Here is a 15384-nt window from a genome sequence, read left to right on the forward strand (position 1 = left end):
CAGCAGCCGGATAATCCTGAAAGCGTTCGAAACTTATTACGGAAGCCTGTGAATCCGTAACACCTACAACGCTACAAAGAGCCCGAATGGCAGCTCAAGGGCGAGCTGAAATGTGCATTACTGCCGAGGGCCATCTATTCGAACACTTACTGCCCTCACAGGCTGTTGCTCAGTGAAGTGGACTTAAGTACCCGTCCATTCTATCCTTGTCCAGCCCTGCTTATACAACATCCACATAAGAAGCCCTAATGGCCTGGAACAATGCCAAAATAAATACATTAATTAATTAATTAACCCACGACGTGAATGCGTTCGGATACATTGGCTCTGTGGATGATTCTCAAAGTACATAATGCGAATAAAATTTGCAGGCTCAAGTGAGGTTCGAACCCACCCACCAAACGCAGCTGTATTAACAGCAGCGCACTTAAACTATGACACGACGGTGACTCCAGCGAGTAGGTTTCCAGAAAGCCTACTAGATGGACGACTACTTCCGCTTCACAAATGCACACAAGTTTTATATCGGAACGCCATCGCTTTTAGCGTTCATTTCATACCTAACTGAGAACTCATAATTGGCACGTAGTTTGTACATAACCGTATGACAGTTTGATGCATTATGTAAATTCCTGTCGCATACGGTTCATGTTTGTGCAAAGGTAATGGTGCAGTGAGTGATAAAAGGCGATTATTGTTTGGTGTACTTCAAAGGAGAATAGAATACGACACCAGTTGACGTTCGGTGGGATGCCTAACAGCATAAAACGTCAGGCGTGGCTGACTCACCCGGTATACATTGTTCGGATTAATTCGCAAGGGTTTATAAGGGGACAATAAATTGTTCTATCAAGGAAAGTATTCGGCAGTCAACGAATATGATTGAAAACTGCAGGTCTCCTAACTGATCCGCATGGGTGATCTGAGCGTCTAAGTGCGTCCTGCTGAATAAAACCAAAGATTCTGCTCGAAGCTTAACGTCGCAATGCAACGAACGAATCACCATCAACAGCATCATATGCCCTCAATTCATATGAACACTGCGGGGAGGTTTAGGGATTTTAATCCAGGATTTTGGCACGCAATCTACTGAATATAAATTGTATACCACCACCTCTTCTACCCTGCCTATCAACAATCAGATGGTGAAAACTGATTCCACCAATGGCACTTGAACCACCTTACTAGTTTGGCAGATCATAAGAACTTGACTCTTTCACGATCATATCCACCAGACGGGCAGTAAGCATGTGTGTATTTTCTAGCCGAAGAAAGTTTATTTTCTTGATCCTTACAACAACGGAACGTGAAACATTGTGGGAGACGACAGTAAACCTTAATACAAATACTGTACATGGTTTTAATATTGTAATTATACTATTGTTTTTAAAACTGACCATCCTGTTATTGAGCTCATCCTATTACTGACATGTCTAACCCATTCTTCAAAATAGTTTTAGCTGCGGAATATGTGGGATAATTTTTCCAGTAAGGAGCCTGACACTTCAGCTGGTCTTAGAGCACATTAACACACGTTAAATGTAGTCTTTTGTTGTCCGGAATTGTCCTCATTTACGCTTCAGTATAAACTGATTTTTATTATCTTGTTTGTTTCTAATCAGGATTCGAATCGTGGGATCCGGTGGTTCGCGGCTGCAGATTTCTGCAGTAACACGTGAAGATCGTGGCATGTACCAATGCTTTGCAAAGAACGATTATGAAATGGTTCAAGGTACGGCGGAACTTCGGTTGGGAGGTAAGTACAATGAATTCCAGTATATAACATGTTCTGTAGTCCTTGTGTCTCATTATTTTTCAGTTTCCAAAAAATAAAAAAAGACAATTGTTCAGAAATGATTTTAGATGTTTGATCATTAGACGAAGGGGATGACATGTAACCGCCCCCGGTACTCGAACTCTAATTCTCCTGCTCTCCATATAGGTCTCTTAACCGAATCCACTTGGACAGTCAATGCTCTAGGGATATACAGTACTGAGATCTTGAATGTTTAATCACCTGTCTTTTGAGACAATTGCTTTTTATATTATTATTATTATTATTAATGATGCTTTTCCTGAAGGAGACACCATCAGCGTCATCAGTCCATTATTAATATTATTCAATTAATCAATCAATCAATCAATCAATCAATCAATCAATCAATCAATCAATCAATCAATCAATCAATCAATCAATCAATACTGATCTGCATTTAGGGCAGTCGCCCAGGTGGCAGATTCCCTATCTGTTGCTTTCCTAGCCTTTTCCTAAATGATTTCAAAGAGATTGGAAATTTATTGAACATCTCCCTTGGTAAGTTATTCCAATCCCTAACTCCCCTTCCTATAAATGAATATTTGCCCCAGTTTGTCCTCTTGAATTCCAACTTTATCTTCATATTGTGATCTTTCCTACTGTTATAAACGCCATTCAAACTTATTCGTCTACTAATGTCATTCCACGCCATCTCCCCGCTGACAGCTCGGAACATACCACTTAGACGAGCAGCTCTTCTTCTTTCTCTCAATTCTTCCCAACCCAAACATTGCAACATTTTTGTAACGCTACTCTTTTGTCGGAAATCACCCAGAACAAATCGAGCTGCTTTTCTTTGGATTTCTTCCAGTTCTTGAATCAGGTAATCCTGGTGAGGGTCCTATACACTGGAACCATACCCTAGTTGGGGTCTTACCAGAGACTTATATGCACTCTCCTTTACATCCTTACTACAACCCCTAAACACCCTCATAACCATCTGCAGAGATCTGTACCCTTTATTTACAATCCCATTTATGTGATTACCCCAATGAAGATCTTTCCTTAGATTAACACCTAGATACTTACAATGATCCCCAAAAGGAACTTTCACCCTATCAACGCAGTGATTAAAACTGAGAGGACTTTTCCTATTTGTGAAACTCACAACCTGACTTTTAACTCCGTTTATCAACATACCATTGCCTGCTTCCCACCTCACAACATTTTCTAGGTCACGTTGCAGTTGCTCACAATCTTGTAACTTATTTATCACTCTATAGAGAATAACATCATCCGCAAAAAGCCTTACCTCCGATTCCACTTCTTTACTCATATCATCATCATCATCATTATTATTATTATTATTATTATTATTATTATTATTATTATTATTATTATTATTATTATTATTATTATTATTATTATTTCACGTTGCTGTTGCTAGCCTGGTGCCGCCATTGTAAGACAGTCCACCAGTGAGTATGGGTAGTGTGACGGAGGGTAGTACTTTGTATTGTGCGTGTGTTGGAATTGCAGGGATCTTGAGGACAGTATATATAACTAATCCCTGAGCACAGTCTAAGAATAATATCCCTCCATCTGGTCGGAAATCGAACCCGGGCTCTGCGAGCAGTATTTTAAGACCACTCACCCAAGGATTAAGAATATTTATTCGTATAAACTAACAAGATTGTAGTGTTACTACACTGTTAATTTTGTGATCGGAAGCCAAAAGACCTCCAGTTTTATATGAAATTTGTGCACGACATTGGGACTTGACTTTCCATATCAAAGGTATGTCATGAATTGGCCGGATTTCAAATCGTGACTACTTGAATGTAAGAAACTACTAACAATACCACTGGGATATCACGCGTTCCTGAAAAATTACCGGTGCAATGGTAGTTTGATATAACGCATTTGTTGTTTCTTAGACCCCGGAAATTAAAAGCCAAGTTCAGAGAAGTTGAATTTAAAAGTGGTGTGACCTCCCACAGAAAGGTGAAAGGCGTCTCCGAAAATCGAAAAATAGTTAGTGTGACGTAAAGCCAATACCATTATTATTTATTATGAGAACGTTAAAGGAGTTATCCTTTTTCGTCAGCACTCTACAACCAATCAGTAGGTTATTCGCCTTCGAGGATTATATACCGAGCTCGAGAGCTGCAGTCGCTTAAGTATCCAGTATCCAGTATTCAGGAGGTAGTGGGTTCGAACCCCACTGTTGGGAGCCCGGATGATGGTTTTATTTGGTTTCTCATTTCCACACCAGTAAAATGTTGGGGTTGTACCTTAATTAAGAACAAGGCCGCCTTCTTGACAGTGCTATTCCCGTCCTGTCCCACCGTCACCATAAGACTTATCTGTGTCGGAGCGACGTAAAGCAACTTGTGAAAAAACAGATGATTGTCTTGTAGCAAATGACAAGGCGACGTTCATTTGTAAGCGCAATTCAAGGCAGGACCATGGACACTAATCGTTGTCAGCGCTACAACAATGAATTAGAAACGCTTGCTCAAGTCCTCGGTTACTGCTGCCATGGCGAAACACTACGAAATACAAGGTTTCATAAAATACGATCTGCCATTGTTCAAGCGTTAAGAAACTCTGGCGTACAGTCTTCAAGGAGTTTCAGTATATATCTGTTACAGGCAGCACTCGTCGAATTGACATAGAAGCCTTCAAAGACCATCTAAAGGGCTTTATAATAGATCTGATGATCATATTTGAAACGCCCGAGACATGACCCATGACATTCACTATGAAAAGGAAGCAACATATGAACCAATATTACCTATCGATCAATAGGAGTACCTATTGTATGATATCAAAGCCATCGGATTTGTGATCAGTGAAGAGAAACCATTCCTATCTTTTTCGTCGAGTTCTGCAAATCGTTAAACCTCGATCAGGCATTAATAAGAGAAGTTGCAGTGACTGACTTGAAATATACAATAAAAAATCCTAAAGAACCATATCTCCCAAACATTTTAATGAAACCACGTATATCAAATATAGCAACCAACCATTATGTAAAAAAATCCTCAAAATTACTTTATAAATTTCCCTTGTGTTACAGTACACTTTATCTCCAGGGCCACATCCAGTAGGGATAAATATACTTTTTCCTGATGAATTTTCATTTCTACGGCTCGGGGCAAAGACCTCAATAATAGGGCCCTTAAATCATCAAACGGCTCCATCAGCATTATTGAATTGAATTTTTACGAGCATTGATCTTCCCCTGACAGTTATTTTGTGAAATTTATAATACTAACGTAAATGAACGAAACCAAATCCTGCAAATTCATCTCCGTACAAGTCACGAAGACTCTTCGAGAATTGAAAGGTATGTTCGGCGCTAAGTAGAATAGGGTAGTTTGTTCTTTTGCCGGCCGTCCTTACCCGTGGAGAAAACCAAGTACTCATTTCTAATGTGGACTGACAGGGGGGGGCACCAAATAGGTACCATGAAATGTGACGAAACCAGCATCAAATAGTAGACAATGATACCAGATGACGAGTCACCATCGAAATTGGGGCCACTACACAATAGTGTACAAAGAATGAAAATACTGGTACGTTATGCAATAGGAGTCCGCAATGCATACTCTCTACACGCAAGGCTAAGCGTCTTGAGTGGTGGTCGCTGGTTAAGACACGGACTAGAAAGTGAACAAACTTGGGTTCGAACCCCTGTAAAGCCATTTGTTTTAGTTGTATGTAAGGTCATGTAATGCACAAAGTTTGGAACTGGGAACCTCTAATAATAATAATAATAATAATAATAATAATAATAATAATAATAATAATGTTATTGAGTTTACGTCCCGCAAACTACTACTGGCTTCTAGAGACGCCGAGGTGCAGGAATTTAATCCCGCAGGAGTTCTTTTACGTGCCAGTACGTGTACCGACACGAGGCTGATGTATTTAAGCACGTTCAAATATCATCTGACGGTCCCAGGATCGAACCTGCCAAGTTGGGGTCAGTAGGCCAGTGCTTCAACCGTCTGAGCCACTCAGCCCAGCGGGAAACATCTATTGTAAAGAAAGGCATGTACACTTTGTAAATGAATTATCAGAATATTGATGTTGATTATGCGGGAGATTTATAAGCAGTAACAAACGATTATTTCTACATTAGATAATTAATAATAAATGTACAGTATATTACTGCAATATATACCAAATGTTTACTATACATTGTATTGTTACCAAAGAATACCGACCAGATGGGACTTACATTTAACCGTGACGCACTATGGGACAATGTGTAGTGATCTCCTGCACCAGCTTATGTTTCGGATACAATCCTGCAACATGTACACAAGATTACAGTCAACATATAGGTTAATTTCTTGTTTGTTATTAGCAAACTGGAATGGTGGTATGTCGCTCACGTACTGTACCTTCATAATTAATTATCTCATGTAGAAATAATCGTTTGTATCTGTTTATAAACCTTTCGCATTATGAACATCAATGTTCTGATATTATTTCACAACAGTACAAGTCATTCGCTAGAATAGCTGTTCTCCGTTTCAAAATGTAGGCATGACACTATTGTACACAACTCTAACACAAACTATTGTAGTGGGGGTTTGATCCTTGGATCCATCCCTTTCTATTCCCACGTCTTAACCAATATTTCGCCTCGCAGGACGTTCAGTCTTGCTTGTTTAACAGTGTAGACACCGATTATATGACGAACCGGTACTTTCATTATGGGGTAGTAGCCACTATTTTGAAGGTGAAACGTCATTTGTTACCATATTCTATTACTTGATGCTTGTTTCGTTACATTTCATTATATCTATTTGGTAACGTGCCCCTGTGAGTGAAACCCCGAGTCATGTTTCTCTCCAGAAGAGGAAATTTTATATTTCGTTTTCATGACGAGAATCGATCCCATGGCATTCCCGACGAACCGAGCACACATATATTAACCGTCCGTGGGTCGATTCAATTAAGGGTTCGGAAATAGTGTAGGTACGCCTCGGCTGGCGTCAACGGAGTTACATGAGTCTCCACTCACGGGCATGGACACTCGACGAACACCGGTTACAGTTCATTTCTACTTGATACTAGGCTCTTATTGCTATAGAAATAATGCATTCCACTTAACTATGTAAGGCTGTTCTAATTCCCAATTCAACGAAATGAAAATCACGAAAATTCTCTGAAGGATATTCCAATTTAATTAATCAAACGTAAATGGAAATAGAATAACAATAATATTTACATTACAACATGATTGGAAAATAAGAATAGAATTGATATTGCACGCTTTGTTGGTTTGGATCATAACACAATTAATCACATGTTAGTAATAAACTAACTTAAATTCAAATCTTGACTTGTAACAAATCCAACATGGAACTTGCTGAAGGCTTTCTTATCACGACATATTAAATTATTATACTATCTTCTCACTGTCCGCCAATCATAGAATTAAAATAAGAAATATCCAGTTATTTCACTCGTATTTGTCATCCATTAATCCAAGATTTTGTCTTTCTATATTCCATCAATATTATGACTCATCGCATGAATCTATCGCATCTATCTAACAACTTGAATATCCCATAATAACCCATATTCACCGCTATCACCTGTTAGAAACTCATTTCCGCCGCACCTAAAATACACAACATCTAGCTGATAATATCATCAATAAACAAGAAAACTTGGAAACGATCCAACAGCATCTGGCTTCACCGAGATTATTCTCCTGAAAATTATGAAGATCTACTACTCTCTACGAGAAACCATACTACAAAGCAACTACTTAAATAAATACTAGTCATGCACGGCTTCAGGTGGCGGTAACATCACTTAAGTTGAGACATCTCATTGCCGTCATCTTAATGTCTTCTACTGTCGTAGATCCTCTATCAATGATCATCTGTTCAAATATGTAACATTCGCATCTTCATCGTGCCAAAGATGAATATTTTGATGACTGAACACACATTTCGATACTCATAATTTTCAGAACATTATGCAAAATACTATCATCATGTCCTATTGCTTGTGTATTCCTGATGCCACTTCAACTTCGTATGAAGAACATTTTATTTAATCATTCGCAACCTTCATTTCATTACAATTTTCGAAGACCACACTACACTTCCGTAATGCTTATTTTCAACTAATCATATATATCACAGCTACCGCATTTTATCATATTAACACGACCCTATCATGTACTATTCACGCCATCTTACAGGCGTACCATGCTTATTCATAATTATCCATCCAAAAATATACAAGCACATATATCCGAAGAAACCTTCACATCATCAAATACGTGTTAGAATCATCCTAGCATTAACCTGACGAAATATTCACATCTTACACAATTCATACGCGAACATGAAAGTTATCACATAAGAATATCTCAAACCCAAAACGTAAATTGCATCATCTCACAAGAATTATCTACGCAGTAGCTAGTAAGTCATTTCAATTATGAAGACAATATTTCCTACATTCTCGAACAATTTTTAAGAAACCCCGGAATAATTACCACTAATGCGTGCTTAACATGTTGAATATTGCACGCAAAACATGATTCCAATATCTCCTTATCGAAAAAATAACTGCAATTACGGATATCATTGAATATTTGCGACGATCACATTATATTACTCAAGTTGTATTTTAATTATGTCACCTCATGAAAAATAAAAGAAAAATCTACGCTACTGCTATGCATTCTACATGACAGAATAGAGGAAAGACAACTTCTTGGGGGTACTTATCGTTGACGGATTCTTGTAGCTCATCTCCATCCTCTCATCTGGTTGAATATTTAATGTTATTTCATTTGCCTATAGTTCCAGGCCTGTCGGGACACTAATCCTGTTCAAGCCCTCATAGTTTATTTTGTTATGGTATTACAGTTACAATCTTCCACATTCGTGGGCATTCTGACCTGAAACCTGTACAATCGTAATTAGTACAACGATATATGACACAAAATATTTCAGTGTTAATCCAGAAACACTCGCCTTGTTTGTTATGTAAGACTATTATTACTATTACAACATATTTCCGTATTCCTCTCACAATAACTTCTCAAGTCCTACAATTTTCAGCAAGCTTCCTTCTTAAATGTACCTAGCAGTTCTTTCTCTCGACCTTCAATCTCAATTCTTACACTGGCATTGTTCATATGAAACAAAATCCTGTTCAAATATTACAATAATAACATTGGTTCGCATTTTATAATTTCTGACAAATAACTGGTCTATAATTCCCTTTCCATTTGTTTTTTGCATCAGAGGAATGCCTTCTATGACAAGGTAACTCAGTTAAGAAATCATACAAAGGAACACGCTTAACAATTCATCTATAATCTTCTTGACGGGTACACTTGATTGTTTCACAAACGCCTTCTTGATCACTGAACTTGCATTGTACAAACTATGGCCTCCGCGGTATATGCTATTGCTGGACCTGAATACCACATATAAAACTTGTTTTATTCTCCCGCTGACATGTGTTCCTTGTTTCTGCTTATGAACTAGACGATTTTTTCGGGATATAATTATCCGATGACCACAGAGTTTTGATCTTATGAATTTACGCCTTCATCCTATTTACATCAAAATTTCCTATTAAAATGAGCAAGTTATCTCGGCGGACAAATACAGTTGGACGTATAGTAACTGGACGTATAAAGGCTGGACGTATACTTCCGTTCAATTTCCATTGACTTCTTCTTTACTATAAACTTCAGCGGCTCTATAACTGATGTGGAGACCATTCGAAGGTTATAATATACTCCCTCGGCTAGGCAGCTCCATTAACTATAAATGTACAGACTCTGTTAAAATATTTCGTCTACCTGTCGTAAGCCTTTACTTTCCGAGATAGAGGGTTCAATCCAAGCTGAGAGGGGTGATATTTAAGAGTGTTTTTGACTTCTTGTTGTTGATTTTCAGTACTTTAACCGAAGTATCAACTGTGGATACTTTAAGTCTCAATTGAACTTTAGAGTCGATGTTAAATCATTCGACTAGAGTACTTTTATGAAATTCAGTAGTATTTATTTGCAGTTTTCTGATATACTGGGCAACCCAAAAGTCCGTTAACATTTGACGAGGCAATACCTCACAGAATATTGCAGGTGGAGAGATAATAATTGACACACATGATTGGCATAACATAGCGTTTTATTGACACCTAAATAAAGTACAAAAAATCCATCAAAATGTAGTTCGGGTTTTCTCTGGGCCAATGAAACCTGTAATACATACGCATCTCTCTGGTACTGGTTTAAGAGCACTATCCTGCCCAGAAATCAAACTGACTATTTCAACAATTTCTGAACACACGTCATCCAAACTCAGCTCTTCCTCTACAGCTATTGTGTCCACAGGTCTTAAAATCTTGAAATTTCGCTCAACTTTGGTGAGTTTCCTAGAGTTATTCAATTCATCAATACAAAAAGTATTAGAATCAATAAACTCAAGCCATTTACATAGATAATAATCAAAAACTGTATAGATATGTTTTAAATCGTTTCTACACATCTTAACTTCTCCAGTAAGCAAATCATTCAATTTATTTGGTGTGTGTGTGTGTCACTTTGTTACAAAAATAATGATTCCGCCATTCTTAACATGTTCTACATTCACACCAGCACCATTAGCACACTGCCAGTGGCGGTGTTCTCAACTGTGACGACTGATCTTCTTGGTCAGAATACAGATTTTTTTGTACTCGATCATAACAGCGCTGTTCTTTGATACTGTGTCCGCCTAAATGGCTAAATGGTTAGCGTGCTGGCCTTTGGTCACAGGGGACCCGGGTTGGATTCCCGGCAGGGTCGGGAATTTTAGCCATTTGGTTAATTTCGCCGGCACGCGGGCTGTGTGTGTGTGTTGTCATCATCATTTCATCCTCATCACAACGCGCAGGTCGCCTGCGGGAGTCAAAATCAAAAGACCTGCACTTGGCGTGCCGAACATGTCCTAGGACACTCCCGACACTAAAAGCTATACGCCACTTCATTATTTCGATGCTGTAGTATGGTCTAAACCGCGATATTTAAAAAAAATGTACATTCGGCGTACTGTTTAAAGCGTGCATCTTACGTGGAACAAAATGAGAGGAAGTCATAATATTCCGGACGAAACCGTACATCTGGTAACCCTATTCCTCACAGAGCCAGAAGGTGCCATTAGACTGCAGTATGCTAAATCCACTGGCGTATACACAAACCAACTCTTGATGCCATATTTTCACGACATCCATCACAAGTTCTTGCTGCTTAAGAAATGATGTGCCGGGCTGAGAGGATCAGACGGTTGAGGCGCTGGCCTTCTGACCCCAATTTGGCAGATTCGTTCCTAGCTCAGCCTGGTTGTAGGCCTACTTGAAGGTACTTAAGTACGGCAGCCTCGTTTCGGTAGATTTACTGGCACGTACAAGAACTCTTGCGGGACGAAATTTCGGCACATCGGCGTCTCCAAAAACCGGAAAAGTAGTTAGTGAGAGGTAAAGCAATTATTATTATTATTATTATTATTATTATTATTATTTCGTGTGGCTATTTCTAGCCGAGTGCAGCCCTTGTAAGGCAGACCCTCCGATGAGGGTGGGCGGTATCTGCCATGTGTAGGTAACTGCGTGTTATTGTAGTGGACGATTGTGTTATATGTGGTGTGTGAGTTGCAGGGTTGTTGGGACAGCACAAACACCCAGCCCCCGGGCCGTTGGAATTAACCAATGAAGGTTAAAATCGCCGACCCGGCCGGGAATCGAACCCGGGACCCTCTGAACCGAAGGCAAGTACGCTGACCATTCAGCCAACGAGTCGGACATTATTATTATTATCATTATTATTATCATTATTATTATTATTATTATTATTAAGAAGAAGAAGAAGAAGAAGAAGAAGAAACGGCGTTACTGCCATCGCTTATACCTCTTTTCATCTAATTTTTCATTTTTAAAATGCTATTTGTTCGGGGCGTCGACCTATGTAGATCTTTTGCCCCTACTGGCACCATATGTGAGGAAACTGCATGTATTATGTAATTGCGGAAGTGTAAAGTGTTCAATGTGAGGAAAGGAATGTTAAGGACGACACAAAACACAGTCCCCAAGCCAGGGAAATTAATAATTACCGTTAAAAAACCCTGACCCGGCCGGGAAACGATCCCGGGGCCGCCGGGTGACAGGCGGAAGCGTTGCCCCCTACACCGCTTATACCTCACTCAATCAATACGTCGAAGTTGAGCTCAGACTTCTTCTAGCCTGCACCAGAATGAACAGTGCGTCGCGCCTGTATCTCATCATAATTCTATTTGAACAGCAAGGATTTCCTGTGGGATAAAATTCAGATAATTCAGCGTTTTATAGGACCGTTGACAGTTTGAACGAACATAAAATAAGCATGTGCAATGTAAGCTCAGGTCCGCGTCTGTTTTGTAGTGGTTAGTGTGATTAGCTGCCACCCCCGGAGGTCCGGGTTTGATTTCCGGCTCTGCCACGAAATTTGAAAAGTGGTACGAGAAATGGAATAGGGTCCACTCAGCCTCGGGAGGTGAACTGAGTAGAGGTGGGTTCGATTCCCACCTCAGCCATCCTGGAAGTGTTTTTCCGTGGTTTCCCAATTCTCCTGCAGGCAAATGCCGGGATGGTACCTAACTTAAGGCCACGGCCGCTTCCTTCCCTCTTTCTTGTCTATCCCTTCCAATCTTCCCATCCCTCACCAAAGCTTCTGTTCAGCATTGCAGGTGAGGCTGCCTGGGCGAGGTACTGGCCATTCTCCCCAGTTGTATCTCTGACCCAATGTCTCACGCTCCAGGAGACTGCCCTTGAGGCGGTAGAGGTGGGATCCCTCGCTGAGTCCGAGGGAAAAACCAACCCTGGAGGGTAAGCAGATTAAGAAAGAAAGAAAGAAAGAAAGAAAGAAAGAAAGAAAGAAAGAAAGAAATGTGAGCTGAAGAATGTTTTAAATTTTATGATCATTGACTTACTAGCGGTCCGCCTGTGTGGTGTAGTGGTTAGCGTGATTAGCTGCCACCCCCGGAGGCCCGGGTTCGATTCCCGGCTCTGCCACGAAATTTGAAAAGTGGTACGAGGGCTGGAACGGGGTCCACTCAGCCTCGGGAGGTCAACTGAGTAGAGGTGGGTTCGATTCCCACCTCAGCCATCCTGGAAGTGGTTTTCCGTGGTTTCCCACTTCTCCTCCAGGCGAATGCCGGGATGGTACCTAACTCAAGGCCACGGCCGCTTCCTTCCCTCTTCCTTGCCTATCCCTTCCAATCTTCCCATCCCTCCACAAGGCCCCTGTTCAGCATAGCAGGTGAGGCCGCCTGGGCGAGGTACTGGTCATACCCCCCAGTTGTATCCCCCGACCAAGAGCCTGAAGCTCCAGGACACTGCCCTTGAGGCGGTAGAGGTGGGATCCCTCGCTAAGTCCGAGGGAAAAACCGAACCTGGAGGGTAAACAGATGATGATGATGATGATGACTTACTAGCGGCTGCAGCAATGCACTGAAACTGCGCATCACGATCTATGATGTACAAATATGTAGAGTAATCTTTACTCACAGAGACGAAACTTATAGCCTGTGTTGGCTACTTACTTTCATTGATTGCGATAGTGCCTCGCGGTGGAATTCACGGCTGAACCAATTGCACAGTTTGAATGGCAATGCATCATCCGCTGAAAAACCTGGCATGTTCAAATAACTGTATTACTCTGCGTTAAAACCCGAGCGGGCGATAAAATAATTGTGGGAATCGAAATGTATGAGGTGTGTCACAGACAAATATCCAGAGACTTATTAATACGAGGGTGACCACTTGGTATTTTATTAAATCGTTACTGGAGTAGAAATTACACCCCCGGCAACCAGTCAGCTAACAGCGGCCGCACTGCTGCTGGACCAGATTCACATAGCATTGGGTCGAATTGTCTTCGGTGAAAAGTTTCATTTTATACTGGACGTCGATGACAAGTGCAGATGTGCCGGGATACATAAAATGTCAAGTGTTAGAACTGACGTACAACATATTTTTGACAGGCACAAATTTGAACATCAGGTACCGGTACTACTCTCTGCCGATCATATCTGAAGATTAATCCGTGTACTCTGTAGAATACTGAGTGAGTTGACCGTGCGGTTAGGGTCGCGCTGCCTTGAGCTCGCATTCGGCAAATAGTGGGATTGAATCCCACCGCCGGCAGCCCTGAAGATGGTATTCCGTGGTTTCCCATTTTTACACCAGTCAAATACGGGGGCTGTGCCTTAATTATGACCACGGCTTCTATATTTCAAATCCTATCCCTTTTATAAATTGCTATTTGTTCGGGGCGTCGACCCATGTGGATCTTTTGCCCCTACTGGCACTATATTTTATGAACCTGCGTGTAATTGGAATGGCGGTAGTGTGTAATGTTTGGTGTGAGGAAAGGAAGGTTAAATACGTCACAAATACCCAGTCCCCAGGCCAGGGATATTAATCATTATCAATAAAAACCCAGACCCGGCCGGGAATCTAACCCGTGGCCACCTCATGACAGACAGACGCGTTACCCCCTACACCGCGGGGCCGGATCGTACCCCTTACCCATCTTTTAGTCTCCGAAAACCTTTGATGTGTTAGTGAGACGTTAAAGAAGTAGCTTTACATTATGAAAGTCAACGGGAAGCGAATGAACACCATATGCTATGCAGATGGCATCGTGATGCTAACTGACGATATAGAGGGTATTCAATTCCATGGGAAATGGAATAACTAAGTAAACAAGACATTTGGTCCTGAGATAAACATTCAGAGAAACAAATTAATTAAAATCAGCAAGCAGAAATCAGTAAGTTTGTTATCAGCAAGGCCAGATATATCACTGAAAAGGTGTAACATTCTAAGTACACAAGAATGGTATCTGGGTAGAAATCAAAACGAGGATTGGTACTGCGTGATCTCCATCCCTCAAGTTAAAGCGTCCTCTGTGCTGCCGTGACTTTCGATTCGATACTGGTTGTCATGTCATGAGGTACCATGTATTATTTCGGTGATTTTGCAGGGTGTCGATGTCTGGACACCAAGGGCTTCGTCAATGAATGGACTGCAGGCTGTTGAATTGCAGGTGTATCGGAGATGCCATGGATGGACTGTGTTGCCAACAAGGAGGTACTCCGTCGTGTCAAAAATTGTACTAAGTCTGAACCCCCTCAGGAAATGACAGATGCAGTCGGATACAAGAGATCTTAGAAGGCAAGACAGAAGGGACACGTGGGGTTGGAATATCCGACAGCGATTAGACATCCACGGTACGAGAAGCGGAATCCTACAAGGAATGGTTACATGGTGGCCCTCAACCTTCTGTGGGAAGGCACCAGAGGAAGAACTTAGCATTATAGCGTGAATTCTTGTTTACATGTAAGTAACTTAGCCGCTTTAGTTTTTTGGGTGTTTTTCAATCTGTAAATCTGACTGTAGAAAAAGTCAGTTGTCACTTGTGTCCACCTTGTGGACATGATCGTTAAGGTGTCAAGTCTATGTGGTAGCCTGTTCGAGTCCAGTTTTTGGAATGTTAGCCGGCAGGGTAGGAAGGGTATGGGTAAACAATTTCTTATCACTAGATTGCGTGCCAA

The 15384-nt window shown here is 40.8% G+C and overlaps 1 protein-coding gene across 1 annotated transcript in view; it reads left to right on the forward strand.

Annotated features, from left to right (window-relative positions):
• The window catches only part of LOC136863786 (cell adhesion molecule Dscam2), a 1545364-nt gene that overhangs the window by 624427 nt on the left and 905553 nt on the right, over positions 1-15384 (forward strand). Inside the window, exon 7 of the mRNA XM_068226091.1 lies at positions 1623-1756. Within this exon, the coding sequence (XP_068082192.1) occupies positions 1623-1756 (134 nt within the window). The remainder of the gene's footprint in view (positions 1-1622; positions 1757-15384) is intronic.

This window comes from Anabrus simplex, chromosome 2 (assembly GCF_040414725.1).
Source record: "Anabrus simplex isolate iqAnaSimp1 chromosome 2, ASM4041472v1, whole genome shotgun sequence".
Classification (NCBI taxonomy): Eukaryota; Metazoa; Arthropoda; class Insecta; order Orthoptera; family Tettigoniidae; genus Anabrus; species Anabrus simplex.